The sequence below is a fragment of the Artibeus jamaicensis genome, unplaced genomic scaffold (assembly GCF_021234435.1).
Source record: "Artibeus jamaicensis isolate MK-2021 breed Jamaican fruit bat unplaced genomic scaffold, CSHL_Jam_final contig_233, whole genome shotgun sequence".
Lineage (NCBI taxonomy): Eukaryota > Metazoa > Chordata > Mammalia > Chiroptera > Phyllostomidae > Artibeus > Artibeus jamaicensis.
In genome coordinates, this window is record NW_026521486.1 from 49,749,298 (window position 1) to 49,771,618 (window position 22,321).

General features: G+C 40.8%; 1 protein-coding gene across 1 annotated transcript in view; it reads left to right on the forward strand.

Moving 5' to 3' along the window:
* Positions 1-4,872: 4,872 nt before the first annotated feature.
* The window catches only part of TMPRSS12 (transmembrane serine protease 12), a 30,008-nt gene continuing 12,559 nt past the window's right edge, over positions 4,873-22,321 (forward strand). Inside the window, exons 1-3 of the mRNA XM_053661435.1 lie at positions 4,873-5,191; positions 5,745-5,940; positions 12,568-12,836. Of these exons, the coding sequence (XP_053517410.1) occupies positions 4,873-5,191; positions 5,745-5,940; positions 12,568-12,836 (784 nt within the window). The remainder of the gene's footprint in view (positions 5,192-5,744; positions 5,941-12,567; positions 12,837-22,321) is intronic.

Below are 22,321 nucleotides of genomic sequence, written 5' to 3' on the forward strand. Positions count from 1 at the left end.
TTGTGACATTGTATGTGGCGGTGAGGTCAGAGAAGGAGCAATGGCACTTGCTCCGCTCGCTCTCTCTCAGATTTTGGTCCCTTTTGCTGCTTCCCGCAAGCAAACTGGGCCCTTCTGGTGCTGGTTCCCAGGTAGGTGGGCTTGTGTGCATTCTAGGACCCTTTGGGTCTCTCCAGTGAACTCTCCTGTGAGACTGAGAGTCTCTCCCGGTAGTCAACCCCCGAAGTGTTTTCAGTTGGTGCTTTTAGACTTCATTTTCCAGCACTGGGGCCCTGGGTTCCGAGGTCTGTCTCACTGCCTGTTTTCACCTGGTTTATCTGGGTGCGAATGTGTGACCGTGGTCCAGACCGCCTTGAGCACCTCACTGGGTCTGCTTGTTGCCTCCCCACATCCGGTGTCTGCTAGCCACTGCCTGCACACCCCAGTTCTGCCAACTGCCACTTTTTCCTGCCAGGACCCCTCTTTGCTGGCCACCAACTCCGCCCCTTACTGGTCTGGATGAATGCTTGTCAGACTTCTGTACAGTTCAATTTGTAAAGATTCCACAGAAAAGCTATTAGAACGATAAATGAATTTAGTAAAATAGAGGAATACAAAATTAATTTTCAGAAATTGGTTGCATTTTTATACACTAATAATGAACTTTCACAGAGATTAATAAAACAGTCCTATTTACAATTGCATCATAAAGAATAAAATTCCTAGGAATATATTTAACTAAAGAGATAAAGACCGCTACTTAAAAAATGACATTGAAGAAGATACAAATAAAGGTAATTATGTACTCTGCTCATAGACAGGAAGAACTGACATCGTTAAAATGTCCATCTTACCCAAAGCAAGCAACAGATTAAATGTAATCAGTATCGAAATACCAATGGCCTCTTTCACAGAACTAGAACAAACAAACCTAAAATTTATATGGAACTACAAAAGGCCTTAAATAGCAAAAGCAACATTGAAGAAGAAGAACAAAGTTCAGAGGGATCATGCTACCTGATATCAAACTATACTACAAGGCTATAGTAATCAAAACAGTATGTTACCTGCATAAAATAAGACATATAGGTCAATGGAACAGGACAAAGAGTCCAGAAATAAACTCACAAATGAAGCAAGAATAAACAGTGGAATAAAGACAGTCTCTTCAATAAATGTTGTTGGGCAAACTAGACAGATACATCTAGAAAGAAAAAAGAAAGAAACTAGACCACTTTCTCACACCATATACAAAAGTAAATTCAAAAGAGGTTGAAGACAAATGTAAGACCTGAACCCATAAAACTCCTACAAGAAAACATAGGCAGTAAACTCTGTGACATCGCTCTTCATGAGATCTTTTTGGATATGTCTGCTCAGGCAAGGGAAACAAAAGAAAAAAGTAAACAAATGGGACTATATCAAACTAAAAGGTCTGCACAGTGAAGGACCATCAACAAAATGAAAAGGCTACTACTGAATGGGAGAAGATATTTGCCAATGAGACATCCAATAAAGGGTTAACATCCAAAATATATAAGGAACTCACACAACACTCAAAAAATTTTTGACTTAAAACAATTTTTTTGAGTTAAAAAAGGGCAGTGGACCTGAGTAGACATTTCTTCAAAAAGGACATGTAGATGGCTAACGGGCAAGCGGAAGGATGATCAGCATCACTAATCATCGGGGGAATGCAAATGAAAACCACACTGAGATACCACCTCACACCTGTCAGAATGGCTGTCAGGAATAAGTCAACAAACAGTAAGTGTTGGTGAGGGTGTGGGGGAAAGAGCCCTAACGCATTGGTGGTGAGATTGTAAATCAGTGCAGCCATTATGGAAAACAGTATGGAAGGTCCTCAAAAAATTAAAAATAGAACAGCCATAGGACCCAGCAATTCCATTTCTGGGTACTTATCTGAGAAAGACAAAAATCCTAATTCAAAAAATACATGTACCCTTTTGTTCGTTGCACCATTATGTACAATAGCCAAGATATGGAAGCAACCTAAGTGTCCATCCATAGATGAGTAGATAGAAAAGACATGTTGCATATATACAATGGAATATTACTCAGCCAAAAAAAATAAAAAGAATGAAACCTTGCCATTTGTAACAACATAGATGGACTTAGAGGGTATTATGCTAAGTGACATAAGTCAGGAAGATTTCACTTATATGATTTCCCTTACATGTGGAATCTAAAAAACAAAATCAATCAACAAACAAAACAGAAGTTACAGAGAACAACTGACAGTGCCCAGAAGGGCAGGGAGATGGGGAGACTCATAACAAATGTGAAAGGGATTAAGAAGTCCAAATTGCCAGTTACAAAAGTCATAGGGGTGTAAAGTACAGCATAGGGAACATAGTCAACAATATAACTATGTGTGGTGCCAGGTGGGCACTAGATTTATTGGGCCAATAACTTCATGAACTATATAAATGTCTAATTACTATGTTGTACACTTATGCATATAAATGTACAATATAATATTGTATGCCAACTGACATAAAAATAAAAATAAAATTATACAGACACACATTGCATTATGATTACTTTAACCGTTAATTTTGTGTCAACCAGACTTGGCTAAGGGATGTCCAGACAGCCGATAAAATAATATTTCTAGCCTGGCTGGTGTGGCTTAGTGGACTGGGTGCACGGCTGTGAACCAGAGAACCATGGATTCGGTTCCCGGTCAGGGCACATGTCTGGGTTGTGGGCCGGGTGCTCAGTAGGGGCATGCGACAGGCAACCATACATTGATGTTTCTCTGCTCTTCCTCTTTCCTTGCCCCTCTAAGAATAAATAAATAAAATCTTTTTAAAAATTAAAAAAAAAATTATTTCTAGGTGTGTCTGTGAATTCACTTCTGGAAGTGATCAGCCTTTGAGTGTGTAGACCAAGTAAGAATATATGAGACATGGGCAGGTGTCATGCAATCCAATCAGTGGAGGGTCCAAACAAAAGAAAATGGTCGAGAAAGGGCAAATTCTCCCTTTCTTCTTCAGTTGGGGCATCTCTCTCTCTCCCGTCCTTGACATCGGAGACTTGGTTCTCAGACCTCTGACTGGGACTGAATAACACCACTGGTTTTCCCAGGTCTCCATCTTGTAGGTAGCAGGCTGTGGGACTTCACAGCCTCCACAATTGAATAAGCCAATTCCCATTATAAATCTCCACTTATATAATTCTACGTATTCTATTTGTTCTACTTATCTGGATAAACATGGATGGATACACATTACTGACATCAAAAATAAAGGTTGTTTTACTAGCAAAAAATGGATTCATTGGGGAATAGAGAATTGCAATTCAAGATACGTGAGCTGTGACAAAACCAAAGTCTAGAGAACAAGGAAGAGGAACTTTCTGGTGGGAAGGAAAGGGGAAGTTGGGAGAAGGTGTTCTAAATCTGGGGTCACCAAACCCTTGGCCACAGACCAGTACCAGTGCACAGTCTGCTAGGAACCCAGTGCACAGCAGGAGGTGAGCGGCAGAGCTTTAATGGCATTACCACCCGAGCTCTACCTCCTGTCTCCCCCCTCACCTCCGCCCCGCCTGCCATCGGTGGAAAAATTGTCTTCCACAAAACTGTTCCGCATGCCAAAAAGTTTGGGGACCACAGTAACAGAGTCCATTGGAGAAAACTGGGAGTTCAAAGTCTAGTGGCTTTTCATTGGCTGGGCAGTTACTGGGGTAGGAGAAAATCCTCCTGCTGGGCTGGAAAACATCTTCCTGTTGAAGAAGCAGGGCATATCTCTACCTGGTTGGGACAACCAGTGATGGGTGGTGGGGTGTGAGAGTTCCCCTAGAGGCCCTCCAGACTCCAATTTTAGTTGAGGTCTCCTTTATTAATTTTAACAATTTCGTGCCTTTCCTCATGTTGTACCTTAGCCTAGCCCGTCTTTTCCTCTTCTTGAGCTCCCCCCTTTAACCTTGGCCCAGCTAACACCTGCGTCCTGCAGGGGGCCTTCCCAGGCTGCCGCAGCCCACACCAACCCCTAGTGTTTGAGTTGGTGTTAGGCTTGGGTGTCATGGATTATTTATTTCTTTGTCCCCCAAATGACTTAGACCTGATTTTCTCTGCTAGGCAAGCTATAAAGTTCTCTGGATCAGGACAGGTCTTAATACACCTTGCATTACATGTAACTTATTTCCCTGTACGGCACATAGCGGAGGGGTTAATAGTTGTTCACTGGCTTCAATAACTGGAGCCACTTACCTGCACCCTCTCCCTACACTGTTTGGAACGTCAAGGGGGCCTCTCACACAGAGGCAAGGAATAATGCGTCCTCCGGCTAGGGACTGAAGGAGATTGCCCTTACCTTCAGTCTGGCTTTGTCCTCAACTCTGCAGGTCCTTAAATTTGATTTTACTAGCTCACCCTGAAACAAGCTCAAGACAAACTACTCCAAAACAATGAATAATGAGAGATCGATCTGTATTCCAGAAATTGGGTGCCCACCTTTGCTTAGAAGCCCTTCTGGAAGCCTTCCAGGCCTCGCAGGTGTGCGCTAGTAGAGCCCAAGGTCCCAGCCAGTCCCTCGCAGCCCTACTCTGCTCTGTTAGCACAAGGACCAGAGCAGCTCAAGCGCCCCCTGGGCCGGCCCAGGGCGGGACACTCCGCATACGTCTGTCCCGCAAGCGCTCACCACCTAGAACGCCTTTGGGAGGCCCAGCTCCTCCGGGCCACCCCCTGCGCCTCCCCCACCCGCACCTGCTTTCCCTCCACCCCCACCCCGACCCCCGACCCCCGACCCCCGGCCCCTGACCCCCGGCAGCACGGAGCCAGCCCCATGGCCTGGCCCCCCGGCCTGGGCCGGCAGGGTGGGCGGCGCGCGTGGCAGGGCGGCCGCCATCTTGCCCCACAGGAACCTCACCATGGCGCCCGGGCTCCTGAGCGCGGCGCTGCTGTTCGTGGGGGGCGCTGTCCTGTACACAGAGCAGCCCTCGTTCTCAGAAAGGGAGCCCTCACGGGCGCAGGCTGCAGATGCCGGGTGGCTGGAGGCCAGGCGTGGGGGGCTCAGGCCGCAGCGGGGGCACTCCGTGCAGGAGCAGAAGAGGCCGGACGCAAAGGGCAGTATCCGTTCATTCCTTTCCTCGGACCACAGCCTCCCCTGCCTGTCCCCCGCTTCTAGATGTCTGATGCTGAGTCCCTCCTTTTCCGTTGTTCCAACTGCCTTTAAAAATTTACAGACCTAAGCAGTCCAGTTATAACGATGGCAGTAGCAGTACCAACAGTAAAAATGCCACACATTTGTGTAGTGCATCTAAATATGCGCCTCAAGACCCGCTGGGGCCTGTAATTCCCATTTTACAAACTAATAGTTCACTGGACTTCAGAGTTGAACTAGGGCTATGGGAGACCTTTTTCTACTGCAGTGGAGAAAAATTAACCCAGCAAGTTAAATGGCGAGTATTGAAACTTGTAGCTCTTGATTCACCAGTTCCAGGTTCTTAAATTGCCATTTCACATGGGAAAGAACATAAAACCCGGCCAGAGAAACATTTCATTTTTATACTTCTGGGGAATAGTTTTAAAATTAATGAATTACACTGATGTATTTCTATTTGCAAGCAAGCAATGAAGGCATGTTTATCTTAACTCTCTTTTTTCCTCTCTCAAAATAGCGGCGTGCCGTAAGTATCCGTTTTTAAAATAGGAATTTAAAAGACTATATTAATGTATTAACATTAGGAAGTAATACACATTATCAGATGTTCCGTCTAAATAACATATGTTTTGTTTTTAGATTGCGGAAGGGCACCACTTGCGGATATGTTGAAAGGGTCTCGGATTATCGGGGGCACGGACGCGCAGGTTGGCGCGTGGCCGTGGGTAGTCAGCCTGCAGATTCAGTCGGGGAGAATCCTTACTCATGTGTGTGGGGGGAGCCTAGTGAAAGACGGTTGGGTCCTCACGGCTGCCCACTGCACCAGGGACACTAGGTTTGTATTCAGAACCCGACTACTGTATTCTCTCAAGGCGTATTTTAAAGTGCTGGCGAAACATCTGTCTTTCGTCATGTTCGTTGTGCTGTATGTTTGTAAGGGCCCATTATGCCTTATATGTGCTACACTTAATATCTTTTTAAAATGAATCCTTTTAAGTCAGAGGTCAACAAACACTTTCTGTGAAGACATTTTATGTAAATATCCTAGGCCTCGTGGACCGTGTGGTCTCTGCCACAAGCGGTCAGCGCTGCGACTATGGAACCAAAGTGGTCACAGACAATACATAATTAAATGAGTGTGCTGTGATCCAATAAAACTTTATTTATGAACACTGAAATTTGAACAAAATACTATTTTGTCACAAAATACCATTTACAAGTGCAAAACAACATTCTTTATTAGCTGTGTGAGGCACAGCGCTAATAGTGGGAGGCAGGCCAGATTTGCCTGTGGCTTGAAGTTTGTTGGACTTGGCTTTAAATGATGAAACTTTCTTATAGCTTTTAGAGTTATTGTATTGTAACCATGTCTTTGTCTTTCTCGCCATTAGATCATGAGTTATTTGAAGACAAGGACTATATGTTTTATTTTGTATTCCTGACACTAATATAGGACTTGGCCTACTTTATAGGAGACAATAAATGTTGATTGAAGTACAGATGACATTGATCTTGGGGTAACAGGACTTACCGCAGTTAGACTAGAACTTCACGACCCTCCTAACCGTTTAATATGAAGCGCTAACATAAATCCTCTGGAAACCACGGTACCTATCGTACAGTCTCCCTTCAGTCTTTAATTTTTAAGACAACAGCTGTCTTAGAGAAGAATGAAAAATCTAAGAGGAACTCACAACTTCAAAATTCAGTTGAGGGCAACTGGCCTGATTGCGTAGGTTTTGATAGGTTTACTCTATTTTTAAAACATTGATTTCAGTTCAATTGGTCTTTGGGGAGCAGAGATTAGAAAAATAAGCAGATACTAAAGTATAAATCAAGGGTACAGAAAGAGGTGTAGAAAAAAGTTTCATAGTTAGGAATCAATTCTTTCAGGTGTGGGTGTTTTACAATTGTTTTCTAACATGCTGTCTTTAAAAACTGCTTTTCTCCAGCTTTCAAACCTTAAACCAAGGGGGAAAGGCCTGCTTGGTATGGTTTGAAAATTCCTGGAAAAGCTCTTCTTGCTTAGAGTCCTCACGTTGTGCCGCATGGCAGCGAGGTCTGTATCCTAGTCCTCTGACACTGTGTGGCCCAGTGACTTTAAGATTCCAAAACTTATTAGATGTAGGACCTTGGTCAAATGATACAGCTTTGTTATATTGTCAGAGAATCCTAGAGTTCAAAGGGCCATTTTAATATAGAGTTTTTTCCTCTGTCCTATAAAGAAATCCTTCTTACAATACTAAAGTAAAGGGTTCTCCAGTCTGACATAATCACCACCTCGCCCCTGCTCAGTGTGGCTCAGTTGGTTGGAGCGTCATCCAGTAGCCAAAAGGTTGTGGGTTCAACTCCTGGCCAGAGCACGTGTTTGGGTTGCAGGTTCAGTCTCCCGTCCAGGCACATATGATCCCCAGTACAGGTGCACCAGAGCCAGGGGGCGCAACCGATCGATGCTTTTCTCTCAAATTGATGTTTCTCTCTCTCCCTTCCTCTCTCTAAAAGCAATGAAAAATTGTCCTCGGGTGAGGATAAAAAAAAATGATTGCTTCAATGTACTGAGCCGGGCATTTTCTCATACGTAATTTCCACTAATCTTTACAGCCACTCTTTGCTTGTAGGGAGACCCAGAGACTAAATGCCTTGCTCATGGTTCCAGGGCTGGAAAGCAACAAAATCAGGGATCAAATCTGGGTGTGTCACAGTGAAAACCCACCCACATCACCACAACCACACAGTTGCTCTCTGCCTGACACACTCCTGTGCCGAGGGACAGTGGGAGGCTCTCATTTCAATCCCCGACAGCTGCAATTCCTAGAAAGCTTTTCCTTATGTTGGACTAGTGGTTTTCTGTCTTCTGAAACCTCATTCCTCCTCCAAGCATCTGAAGATAACATTCATATTCCACTTAATATGTCCAAAGACTCAATCTTGATGTTTTTACCCCTTTACTCAACAAACATTTACTGAATATAATAGGAACTGGGCCAGGTTCTAAGAAAGTAGACATTACTGAGCACAGCCCTGCTTTTCCAGTTTCTTCCCATCTCAGAGGACTAATGACACCCCCTTCTGTTCCTCATTTCCCTTATTTCCTGAACCCCATGCCACTAATTACCCCTTATTCCCTCTTAGAACAACCACTTACCAAAGACCTGCTTTGACATTAGATACTGTCTAAGGACATTACATATGATTCGGTATTTAAAATCCCTTGCACTGATCCTCTGAGATAGCCATTAATATCTCCACTTTATACTTAAGGAATCCAGAAATCAGAGAGTTGGTACCTTGTCCAAGATCACGCTGCTGTTAAGTGGCAGCCCATGGATTTAAACCCAGGTCTCAGAAACTGTACTGTTTCATTGTATCTCATTGTCTCTGAAGTATTTTTCAATTTCTTCCTGTTTATTCCTACAGCCTTCAGACATGCTTGGGTCACCTCACTGTTATTTATAAACAAACAACAAAACGCACCTGTTTCTGTCCTTCCCTTCACTCTTAGACTCCTCGAAAGAGAGGTGCCCTTCTGCTTCATCTGCGCTGACTCATAAAATCCCAACTGCAGTCTGGTTCTGTGTCTAAAACACAGTCTGCCTTAACATCCGCCTCCATGCCAAACCCAACGACCTGCTCAGTCCCCCCCCCACTCCCATTTGGTCTCTGACACTCAACAGAGTTAATTGCTGCTCTCACAACTATCTTTCCTCTCAGTCCCTAAGACACCACTATACCTTTCTTTCCTTTTCTCCACTTCCTTAGTAAGTCTTTCTCATCCTTTAAACAGCAATACTATTTTCTAGAGTCCCACCTTCTGTCCCCTGGCCTTACGAGAGATCTCATCCACTTCCGTTTCTGCCATCACCAGGCACGGCAGTTCCCAGGTCTCCCCAGCTGAGTCGTACTTCCGGCTGCCCACCACATGTCTACATCTGAGTCGCACTCTCGGCAGGTCCAAAAATTTAAGAATTTTTAAGTTTTCATTTTTTTAATTTATTGGGGAGACATTAATAAACCTACATAGGTTTCAAGTGCACGCTTCTACGGTACATGCTCTGTGTATAGCATCGAGTGCCCTCCGCCCAAAGTCAAACACCTGCCTGTCGCCACATGTTAGCATCTGACCCCCACCCTTTCCTGCCCACCCACCCCCTTCCCTCCGGTAACTGCCACGGTGGTCTGTGTCTGCGTTTTTGTTTCATTTTTCTTGTTTGTTCATTAGTTGCCAAAAATGAATTTTTAAATCTTTTAATCCTGTTCCTCCTCTCTCTCTCAGCTAACAGCATTACCCACAGCCCCACGGTCCAGAGTTAGCCGACTCTCTCTGTGCAGTGGTGCGAATTTGTTTCTTCTGTCCTCTGTACTGCCCACGGATTAGAAGTGGGTCGGAATGTCAGTCTCCTTTTCCGTGGTTCATCACTTGCACTGCTTCCACTCACCCCACTGCTGTAACTGCCCTAACTGTGTCTCCTTACGGTTTCGTTTTGCATTTCTCTAATCACTAGTGATTTAAACATCCTTCTACGTGCTTAATGTCCATTTGTAAATCATCTTTGGAGAAATGTCTTTTCAAGTCCTTTGCTCATTATTTAATTGGGCTGTTTGGTTTTTTTGTTGTTGTTGTTAGGTTGTAGGAGTGTTTTATATATTCTGGCCATTAATCCCTTATCGCATATATGTTTTCCAGATAGTTTCTCTTATTCTGTGGGTTGTTTTGTCACACTCTTGATAGTGTCCTTTGATGCACAAAAGTTTTAAATGTTTTTAAAAATTGATGTATAAATAACACACAATATTCTGTTACTTTCAGTTGTATATCATAGCAATTGATATTTGTATACATTAAAAAATGATCCCCAAAATAAATCTAGTTACCATCTATCACCAAAGTTATCACAATATCATTACTGTATTTCTTGTCTTGTACAGTATATCCCCATGATTTATTTTATAACTAGAAGTTTGTACTTCTTACTTTTTTTTTTATCCTCATCTGAGGACATTTTTTCATTGCTTTTAGAGAGAGGGGAAGGAAGAGAAACATTGATGTGAGAGAAAAGCATCAGTTGTTGCGTCCTGTGCGCATCGGGATCTGGGATCGAACCCACAACCTAGGTATGTGCCCTGACTGGGAATTGAACTCATGACCTTTTAGCATGGGACAATGCTCCAACCAACTGAGCCACACTGGCCAGGGCAAAATTTGAACCTCTTAATCCTCGTCACCTATCCTTCCCACACTCCCAACCCTCCCCACTTTGGTAACCACCAGTTTGTTTCCTGTATCTGTAAGTCTGTTTCTGTTTCGTTTTGTTTATAAGTTTTTAATTTTTTGTTTCTGTGATTTTAGTGTCATATCCAAGAAATCACTGCCAGATTCAACATCATAAAGGTTTTCTCCTGTTTTCTTCTAAGAGTTTTTATCATTTTACTCTTATATTTAGGCCATTATCTATTTTGAGTTCATTTTTGCATGTGGTATAAAGTAAGGGTCCAACTTCATCCTTTTGAACGTAGATATCCAGTTTTCTTGGCACAATTTATTGAAAGCCTGCCCATTCCTCCACTGAACTGTCTTAACACTCTTGTGGAAAATCAGTTGACCACATGTGCAAAGATGCATTTCTGGGCTCTCTGTTCTGTTCCTTTGGGGTTTATACCTGACCTGTGTCAGCACCACACTGTTCAGATTACTATAGCTTTGCGCTGAGTTTTGAAGCCAGGAAATGTGTGTCCTCCAACTTCGTTCTTCTTTTTCAAGATTATTTTGGCTACTAGGGGGTCTCTTGATATTCTAGATAAATTTTAGGGTAGGTTTTTCTACTTCTGCAAAGAACGGCACTGGGATTTTTCCTAGGGATGACACTGAGTCTGTACAGAGTGCTTTGGGTAGCACAGTCATCCTAACAACAGCAAGTCTTTTGAACCATGAATGTGAGGTGTCTCTGCTTGTATTAATGCAGTCTTTAGTCCCTTTCAGCAATATTTTGTAGTTTCCAGTGTATACGATCTTTTTTTAATCTTACGGTCTGAATATAAATTGAAGTAAATAATATAAATTAAGCTTGGAAAAGAAAAGAAACATCATTATTTCAAAGTAGCTTAAAGCAGAGTCAAACACAACGCAGCCTCTCTAGGCTTCCGAAGCGCACTGCCGGGCACACATCTGTCTGTGCTGTCCACAGCGCACCTGGGTGACTGTGATTCTCTGGCTCCTGCCGGTGCTGAGCGTGATCATCACACATGCACACTTGCATGCACATGCGCACACACACACATGGCCCATCTGAAGGATGGAGAGGAATTCCGTCATTTGTAAACAACTATGTAAGAAATAAAAGTGCTTCCTTCCCAACCCAATGGCAGGTGTAACAACTATAAAATGTTTGAGTTTTAATGGTTGATTTTTGACTCAATATCTTTAATTGTTGATTTTGACTTACAGAATATCTTTTGGCTTGATTTTTGGGTCCTTTTTCCCTTTTTGCCTGTTTTTAGGGTTTTTTTGAGACTGTCAAGATCCATTATATATATTTTTTAACTGACTTTAGAGAGAGTGAGAGAAAGGGAGGAAGGAAGAGAGGGGAAGAAGGAGAAGGGGAGAGGGGGAGAGGGGAGAGGGGGAGAGAGATTTGCTGTTCCACTTATTTGTGCATTCATTGGTTGGTACTTGTGCCCTGACCAGGGATCAAACCCACAAACCCGGTGCACTCGGACAGCACTCTAACCAACTGAGCTACCTGGCCAGGGCTCCCATTAGTTGCTTCTTGTTTTTATCTTTAGTGTCATGTTTTATGAATCCTTTCTCATGTTGATGTTATGTGTGTACCTATATTTTCTGATTTCATTTTTATAATTTTCACACTTAATTAAATATCCAAATGTTTCATTCCAAAATTTCAAAACTTTACCCAAGTAAAAGGAATAGTTTAGTGAACCCCCATATGCCAGTCACCCAGTTTCAAGTTATCAACTCATGCCTGATGCTTCATCCTCATCCTCACCAGCTCCCCCTCCAATTATTTTGAAGCAAATCTCAGACATACCACAATGTACCTCTAAAAGTAAGGACGTTTTATCTAAAATATTTGTGCTTATATATTTAATCCATTTTGAGTTTATTTTAGTGTTGAGTGTTTTTCAAATATTTATTTAACTTCTTGAACTAGTTAGTTAGGTAGTTATCCCAGTACCACTTACTGAGTAATTCATGCCATCCATGTCCATTGGTAAGAAACTCGGTCATATAAATTCTCTGATTCTGTTGTCGGAATTTTTGTTCCACAGATCTTTTTCTCTTTCCCTACATCTTGATATTTAGGTTTTCATTTGATGTGACTTTATGTCATGTAAAAGTCAGATTAAAGTTTTTGTTATTAATTAACACAAGAAAAAAAGTAGTGGGAGATTAAGAATATTTACTTAAATAAAAATATTTATTATAAAAACATTTATTTTCTTTTAGAGATCCTTTACTGTGGAGAGTTGTGCTTGGAACTAACAATATAGCTGGGCGTCATCCACACACCAAGATTTTAAAAGTTAAAGCAATCATCATCCATCCAAACTTCGATGTGCAAACTTACATAAATGATATTGCACTCTTTCATTTAAAAAAAGAAGTGAGGTATAATAACTATATTCAGCCTATCTGTCTACCTTTTGATGTCTTCCAAAACCTGGATCAAAACACAAAGTGTTTTATAAGTGGCTGGGGAAGAACACAAGAAGAAGGTAATTATAGTGTGAATTTTATTGATACAATTTTTTTCTGGTTAGTGGAGAGGGTGAATCCTTTTATACATTTCTTTATCTCTTTGTAGTATGAGTTTGGACAGTAGACCTTTATAAGCCAGTGAAAACAAAGTCTTTTTTTTACTTTTTTAAAAATTGAACTTACTGAGATGACATTGGTTAATAAAATTGTGTGGGTTTCAGGTATACAGTTCTACAATACATCATCTGTATATTGTACTGTGTGTTCACCACCCAAGTCAAGTCTCCTTCCATCACCATTTATCCTCTTTTACCTCCTACCTCTCCCCACTTCCTTACCTCTGGCAATCACCACACTGTTGTCTGTGTCCATGAGTCTTTTTTTTTCTGTGCTTAATCCCTTCAACATTCTCACACAGCCCCCAACTCCTTCCCCTCTGACAGCTATCTGTCTATTTTCTGTGTTCATGAGTCTGTCTCCACTTTGTTAGTTGATTTTTTTATTAGATTCCACATGAGTGAAATCATATTGTACTTGTCTTTCTCTGACTGACTTATTTCACTTAGAATAATGCTCTTCAGGTACATCTATGCTGTTGCAAAAGGTAAGATTTCCTTCTTTTTTATAGCTGAGTAGTATTCCATTGTGTAAATGTACCACAGCTTTTTTATCCACTTATTTACTAATGGGCACTTGTGCTGCTTCCAAATCTTGGCTATCGTAAATAATGCTCCGCTGAACATAGGGGTGCTTTCAAATTAGTGTTTTCAGGTTCTTCGGATATATTCCCAGAAGTGGAACTGCTAGGTCATAAGGCAGTGCCATTTTTAATTTTTTGAGGCAACTCCATATTACACTCCACAGTGGCTGTACCAGTCTACATTCCCACCAACAGTGCACAAGGGTTCTTTTTTCTCATATACTTGTCAACACCTGTTGGTGGTTGATTTATTAATGATAGCCATTCTGACAGGTGTGAAGTAATATCTCATTGTGGTTTTATTTTGTATTGCTCTGATGATTAGTGACAATGAACACCCTTTCATATGTCTTATTGGCCATCTGTATGTCCTCTCTGGAAAAGTATGTATTCAGGTCTTTTGCCCATTTCTTAATTGGACTGTTTGGTTTTTTGGTATTGAGTTTTGTAAGTTCCTTATACACTGTAGATATTAAGATCTTATCACATATTTTGGTGAATGTGTTCTCCCATTTCTGTAGGTTGTCTTTTCATTTTGTTGATGGTTTCCTTTGCTGTGCAAAACTTTTTAGTTTGATGTAGTCCATTTGGGGTTTTTTTGTTTCCTTTGCCCAAGGCAATGTATCAGAAAAAGTTCTGCTACAAGAAATGTTCAAGATTTTACTGCCTGTGTTTTATCTAGGATTTTTATGGTTTCAATTCTGATATTTAAGTATTTAATCCATTTTTAGTTTATTCTTGGGTATAGTATAATAGGTGGTCTAGTTTCAATTTTTTGCACATATCTGTCAAATTTTCCCAACATCATTTATTGAATAGACTGTCTTTACCCCATTGTATGTTCTTGCCTCCTCTGTCAAATATTAATTTACTAAAAAGGCATGGGCTTATTTTGGGGCCCTCTGTTTCATTGAGCTTGTCTGTATATTTTTCGTCCTTGTGGGAGAGAGAAACTTATCTTCCAAAGCAGAAACGGAGAACTTTCTGTGGTTGTACATGCCCAAATACCTGAACCTTTCTACATTCTCAGAGAGAATGATGGACCTAAGTGTTTCTGTCATTGCTGAGACTCACAGGTGACAGAGCCACCCATGTGACAGAATTGCTTATCTTAACTTGTAAGATTCTGGGCTTAAGGAATCAAGTAGGCGTCCTTTTCAATTTAATGCCCTACTTAGTATCAAACAGTTTGATTGCCATGCATTTTCTTTAACACAAAGGGGCACTAATTGTTGATTGGCTGAACTAATGGGAGAAATTTTTTAAAATGTAGAAAACAGTCTCTGACTTTGGTAATAACAACAGCTATTATTTGGGAGCATCAACCGCATCTCAGGCTCTGTTCTAAACAGATATTAGCCAAAGAATATATGCCCACATGTACATAGGCCATGGACACAGACAGCAACGCGGGATGGAAGGTGGGGTGAAGGGGGACAGAAGGGAAGAAGGTGGGGGACCTCTGTAATAGTGTCAGCAGTAGTAAATAAATAAATAGCTTTATTGTTCTTATCCTCTCAATATTCCTATTAGGGAATTAATATTATTATCCCCTTTTAATAGATCAAGAACTGTGGATCTTAAAGGTTGAGAAGCTGGGACTCACATCCAGGTGTTTTTGATTCTAAAGCTGGAATATTTAAGTACGGCATTAGGTACAAACTGCTCTTGAGGTACTGAACGCCTAGTCAGCAGTATATGAGATCAAGTACTGAGGCTTTTTCCTGACCCTCACAGAAACCAGCCATTTCAATATTAGTGGGTTATTTAGACAGGACAGAGATAAATGTATGAAAGAGTATGTATTATCGGTTCTTTCCCTCTGTTAATATTGTACTTTCCTTGGAAAGTAGAGAAAACAACATGGTATAGGGAAAAGAGCACTGGCTTTAGAATCACAAACCTAAGTCTGAATCTCAGCCCTGCTATGTACTAACCGAATGGCCACTGGCAATCACTGAATCTTTAACAATGAAAAATGATGGGAGCAATTACTGTTTATCCTGGACAAGCATTTTAATGCATTTCTTTTTTAAAGATTTTATTTATTATTTTTATTATTAGAAAGGAAGAGAAGGAGAAAGAGAGGGAGAAAAACATCAGTGTGTGGTTGCCTCTTGTGCACCCCTTACTGGGGGCCTGGTTTGCTATCTAGGCTTGTGCCCTGACTGGGAATCAAACCGGCGACCCTTTGGTTTGCAGGCCAGCACTCAATCCACTGAGCCATACCAGCCAGTGATGCATTTCCCATTTAACACCCATAACAATACTGTGAGAAATACAATAACATGGATGAATAAACTGAGGTTTAACAAGGTTAACATGGGGGGCACAGACATCTAGGAGCCCACAGGTCCCAAGGCACTGTGGCTGTGCACGTGGCTCAGCTGTGGTTGTGCAGTTGTAGGTCAGACCCCAAACCGAGGACCCATCTGGAAGCAGCTCCCCCACGCAGCCCAGTCAAGAACCATACAGACTTTTGATGAGTGTTTAGTACCTTGTTGGAAGGAAAAACTGGCATTGTCATTGAAAATGATCAATTAGTCAAAATCATGATATGTTAACTGCCGACTTTTCTGTAACCAACTATAATCAAACAGATAAAATCCCTGTATTGACAATACGAGATAGTTCTAAGTATGGTCACCTTGTTAATGAGGATAAATGAAGAATGACCTTTCCCAAACTTTGAAGATAGGATAGAGTTACTTTTGGACTGTTTGAAAGTAAATTCAGAGTGGAGTATGCTCCTTTGGTGTCATGCGCTTCTTATTTAGATGTCTCTGGGAAAACCTCTTTAAATCAAGCCCTAATGCAAGTTGGAGGACTTAACCATAAACAATTGGACAGAAGAATGTACTCACCTTGTCATTGTATCAGTTAAAGCTACCATTAAAACATTAACCTGTGGATATCCAGTTGTAAAGGCAGAATATTTTACTGAATTTCTTAACACACTCTGTCCAAGAAACAGCTTCCACAAATTGGAAGTTTTACCCACCTATGGATGAACCAGCTATTGGAAGTAAAAATGCTGATATGTCAGGGTGACAGGAAAGAAAACATCTTCAAAAGGAAAACATCTGTATTTCTGAATGCCAAGCCCCATAAAAAATTAAGTGGTTGGTTTTGAAGGAGGAAATGCAAGGTTGATAACAGAAGAAAAAGATGATGATAGTTTCTTATCAGCTCCTGAAAATTATGTTGATGTAGGAATAACCAATGCATAGACTTTAATTTCTGACTCTCAGAGAAAACTGATGCACTCAATTATGGATATGCTCCAAAGGCAGGATCTCAGACCTATTTCAAAAGCAGATGTCGGATTGGCAGTTTTTTTCACATAGAAAGAGTTACTGTGATCGTCAGGGCCAGCCCCATGTAGGACGATAAATCTAGCACCAAACCTTTCCATGGTCATCAGTCAGAGAAGCTCATACCAAGTGCCCCAGTGAGCACTACAGCATGTGGCCAATACAGTCCAAGCAAGCAGACACATGTGTGAGTTTGAGTGAAAGACCAAAAGAAATAAAAATCTCAGAACGGAATATTAAGAATGCCTTCACTGGAAACATCCATTGTGAAGGAAATGCCCAAATTAAGCTCTGAATATAATACTATAATATCAAATATTCTGATTAGGATGAAAATTCCAAACTATCAGCTTTCGCCAGCTAAGCTCCCAGGAATAAGTAGGGGTACATAGAGATCAAGCCTCTCAGCAGCTGCAAACTCCATCAGAAACCTGTTTCCTCTGGGACACATGCATATAGTCTATGCAAGGCATTCAACTCAGCAAGTATTCCAATGGCCTGAATTTGTTAAATAAAATGCACAAAACTAAAAAAAAAAAAAAGTTAATATAATAAACTGCCCAAAGTTACACAGCACACTCAGTAAAGAGTCAAAATTCAGGACATCTGCCAAGATGGAGGCATAGGTAGAAACACTGTACCTTCTCGCACAACCAAGTTTAAAGACAACAAAGTTTTAGTAACAAAAATGTAGCCAAAACACAGAAAATTGACCTATACGGAAATACGACACAACGAACCAGTTCAGCCAGACCGGTAAGAGGGGCGGAGCCAGCAGTAGAGCGGGTTCAGGTGGGAAAGATCCTCCGACCCAGGTGCAGGCAGCAGTTGGTGGATCCTAGCGTGGGGCAGCAACAGGTGCACCCAGTGAGTGCGCAAGGCGGCAGGCTGACCGCGGTCAAACATTCACGCACAGATAAACCAGCAAAGGATTGAGCAGTGAGACAGACCTAGCAGGCCCCAGCGGCGGGAAGCAGCAGAGGGGACCACTGTTGCCCCTCTTTGACCCCGCCCCCACATACAGTGTCACAACTCAGTGACCTGGGTGGCCCTGCCCTGGTGAACACCTAAGGCTCCACTCCTCATACGTAACATGCAGGAACAGAGCAAAACATTATGGCTCAAGAAGAACTCAAAGCCCCAGAGCCCATAACTCTAAGCGACCAAGAAATAGCCAAACTTTCAGATGCACAGTTCAAAACACTGGTGATCAGAATGCTCACAGAACTGGTTAATTATAGTCACAAATTAGAGGAACAAATGAAGGCTAAACTAATTGAAATGAAGGGAAATGCACAGGAAACCAACAGTGATGGAAACAAATCTGGGACTAAAATCAATGTAGTGAACCAGAAGGAAGAAAAAAATGGCCAAACAGAAAAGGATGAAGAAACAAGAATTCAAAAAAAGGAGGAGAGGCTTAGGAACCTCCAGGACACCTTTAAACGCTCCAACATCCAAATTATAGGGGTGCCAGAAGGGGAAGAGGAAGAGCCACGAGTGGAAAGCTTATTTGAACAAATAATAAAGGAGAACTTCCCCATTCTGGCAAAGGAAATAGACTTCCAGGAAATCCAGGAAGCTCAGAGAGTCCCAAAGAACTTGGGCCCAAGGAGGAACACACCAAGGCATAATTACAATAGCCAAGATTAAAATGAAGGAGAGAATCCTAGAAGCAGCAAGAGCTAAGGGGAGTGTCACCTACAAAGGAGTTCCCATCAGACTGTCAGCAGATTTCTCAAAAGAGACCTTACAGGCAAGAAGGGGCTGGAAAGAAGTATTCCAAGTCATGAAATCCAAAGACCTACAACCAAGATTGATCTATCCAGCAAAGCTTTTCATTTAGAATGGAAGGACAGATAAAGTGCTTCTCAGATAAGATCAAGTTCAAGGAATTCATCATCACCAAGCCCTTATTATATGAAATGTTAAAGGGACTTATCTAAGAAAAAGAAGATAAAAAAGATGAACAGTGAAAGGAAAGCAACTCACAGTTATTAACAACCACACCTAAAACAAAAGCAAACTAAGAGGATAGCTAGATCAGGAGCAGAACCATAGAAATGAAGATCACATGGAGGGTTAGCAACAAGGGAGTGGGAGGAGGAGAAGGGGAGAAGGTACAGAGAATATGTAGCATAGACGGTAGGTAGCAAATGGGGGGAGGGCAAGAATAGTATGGGAAATATAGAATCTAAAGAACTTGAGACACGTGATCATAAACTAAAGGGGGGAATGGTGGGGGAGGTGTGTGCAGGGTGGAGGGGAATGAAGGGGGGAACAGAACAACTGTAATGGCATAATCAATATATATATATATATATATATATTTTTTTAAAGGTTAATATAATAAACTGCCCAAGTTACACAGAACAGTCAGTAAAGAGTCAAAATTCAAGCCCAGGTCAGCCTGCCTCAGAACTTGTTTCTACTTTATATCACCTCTCAGTGCCACACATTTTCATGATCTGTAAGGTGAGAGTCATGACGCCCACCAGAGAGTTGTTTGGAGGGTTAAGCTGACTCTCCAGCAACACAGTGGATTCCTTCTACACACTAACCTTCCCACTAAAAATTATTTAAAGGGTAAAATACATAGTCCAAGGACAGAGTGTGAAGATAAACTCAGATAACCACAGATGGCATTCATCTTGAGGATTTTTACCAAACCGATAAAGTTGAGTATTCATTTCTTGGATTTATGGGCCTGGAGAGGGCCGAAGAACAAAGCCCACTGAAGTGAGTGTGGAGACTCGCATAAAGCTGGAGCTACTGCTGCATTCTGAGTCATGATCCAGCATATAGTTCATAAATAAATAGTTCACTTCAAATATGACAGAGGTATGTTCAAAGCAAATGGACAGGAAAAGCATTAATCAACATTAATCAAAAGAAGGCAGAATGAACTTCTGGTCATGTAAAGGAACTAGAAAAAGAAGAGCAGCCCTTACCAGTGTGGCTCAGTTGGCTGGAGCATCATCTTGTAGACTGAAAGGTCATGGGTTTGATTCCCAGTCAGGGCACATACACAGGTTGCAGGTTCAACCTGGTTGGGGTGTATAGGAGAGGGCAACCAACTGATGTCTCTCTGTCACATCATTTCTTTCTCTCAACAATGAAAAGAATGTCCTCAGGTAAGCATAAGAAAAATAAATAAAAAAGAACAAAGAAAGCCCAAAATGAGTAGAAGGAAATAATAAAAAGCAGAATGGAAATAAAAGAATCTAAAAAAAAATAGAAAACCAATGAAACCAAAAGCAAACTCCTTAAAAAAATAAACAAAAATGATAAAACTTTAACCAGACTTATGAGAGAGAGACCAAATGAATAAATACAGAAATGAAAGAGGAGTGACAGCTGATACCACAGAAATGCAATTATAAGGAAATACTGTGAACAATTAAATGCCAACAATTTGGACAACCTGGGAGAAATAGACAAATTCCTAGAAGCATATAGCCTTCAAAGACTGAATCAGAAAGAAACAGAAAATCTGAACAGACCAATAGCTACTACCAAAATCAAGTCGGTGATCACAAACCCTCAACCATCAAAAGTTCTGGACCATCTGGTTTCACAGGTGAATTTTACCATTCAAAGAAGGATTAACACCTGTCCTTCTCAAACTATTCCAAAAACTGAAGCAGAAGGAAGGCCCCCAAGCTTATTTTATGAAGCCAGCATTACCCTGATTCCAAATAGACCCAGATAATTACAAAAAAAGGGGGGAATTATAGGTCAGTATGACTGATGAACATAGATGCAAAAATCCTCAACAAAATATTAGCAAATCAACTTCAGCAATGCATTAAAAACATCATACATCATGATCAGGGGGGCTTATTCCTGGGATACAAGGTTGATTTAGTATCCACAAATCTCTTAACATGATACACTACCTAAACAAAATGAAGGATGAAATTCATATGATCCTATCAAAAGATGCAGAAAAAGCATTTGACAAAATCTAGCATCCGTTTATGATAAAAACTCAGCAAAGTGAGAACAGGGGAAGCATACCTCAACATAATAAAGCACATATGACAAAACCACAGATAACAACATACTCAGTGGGAAAAAACTAAAAATGTTTTCCTTAAAATCAGGAAAAAGAAAGGGATATCCACTTTCACCACTTCTATTACACATAGTACTAGAAGCCCTAGAACAGCCAAGAAAAAGAAAGAAAAGACATCTAAGTTGGAAAATAGAAGTAAAATTATTATTTGTAGATGAAATGATATTATATAGAGAAAACACTAAAGATTTCACAAAAATTATAACTAATAAATGAGTTAAGCAAAGTAGCAAGATACAAATTTAGTAATCAGAAACGTGTTGCATTTTATATATCAATAACAAGCTATCAGAAAGAGAAATTAAGAAAACAATCACATTTTATATTAGCATCAAAAAAGTAAAATACCTAGGAATAAATTTACCCCAGGAGATAAAAGACCTATGCTCAGAAAATTAAAGAAGGAAACTGAGAAGATACAAATAAATGGAAGTATATACTTTGCTCATGGATAGGAAGAACTAACATTTAAAACATCCATACTCCCCAAGGAAATCTACAGATTCAAACCAATCCTTATCAAAATACCAATGACATTTTGGACAGAACTAGAATAAATAGTCCTAAAATTAATATGGAACCACAAAAGACCCTGAGTAACCAAAGCAGACAGGAAAAGGAAAAACAAAGTTGGAGGTATCATCCTACCTGATATCAAACTATTCTACAAAACTATGGTTATCAAAATGGCATGGTATTGGCATAAAAACAGATAAATCAATGAAACAGAAGAGAGCCCAGAAATAAACACATGCCTATTTTGTGGCCAATTAACATATGATAAAAGAGGTAAGACTGCATAACAAGGTAACCACAGTAGTCTCTTCAATAAATGGTGTTGGGCAAACTGGACAGATAGATGCAAAAAATGAAACTGGACCACTTTGTTACATCATATGCAATGATAAACTCAAAATGGATTGAACACTTACCTCAACTGGTTTGGTTCAATTGGTTGAGCATTATCCTGCAAAGTGATGAAGAGTTGTTGGTTTGATTCCTAGTCGGGGCACATGCCTAGGTTGTGGGCCCAGTCCCCAGTTGGGGGTGTGCAAAAAACAACTGATTGCTGTTTCTCTCACACATTGATGTCTCTCCCTCTCTTTCTCATTCCTTTCTCCTCTCTCTGAAAATAAATAAAAATTTTTCAAAAAAAGGATTAAACACTTAAGGGTAAACCTGGAAACTATAAAACTCCTAAGAAAAAAACATAGGCACTAAATGCCAACACTACTCTAATAAACTTTTTATATGTCTCGAGGAAGGGAAACAAAAGAAAGATAAACAGAGACTTCCAGCCAAGATGGAGGCTTAGGTAGACACACTATGCCTCCTCGCACAACCAAAATAAAGACAACAAATTTTTAGAAACAAAATAATGACCAGAACTTACAGAAAATTAAACTGTAT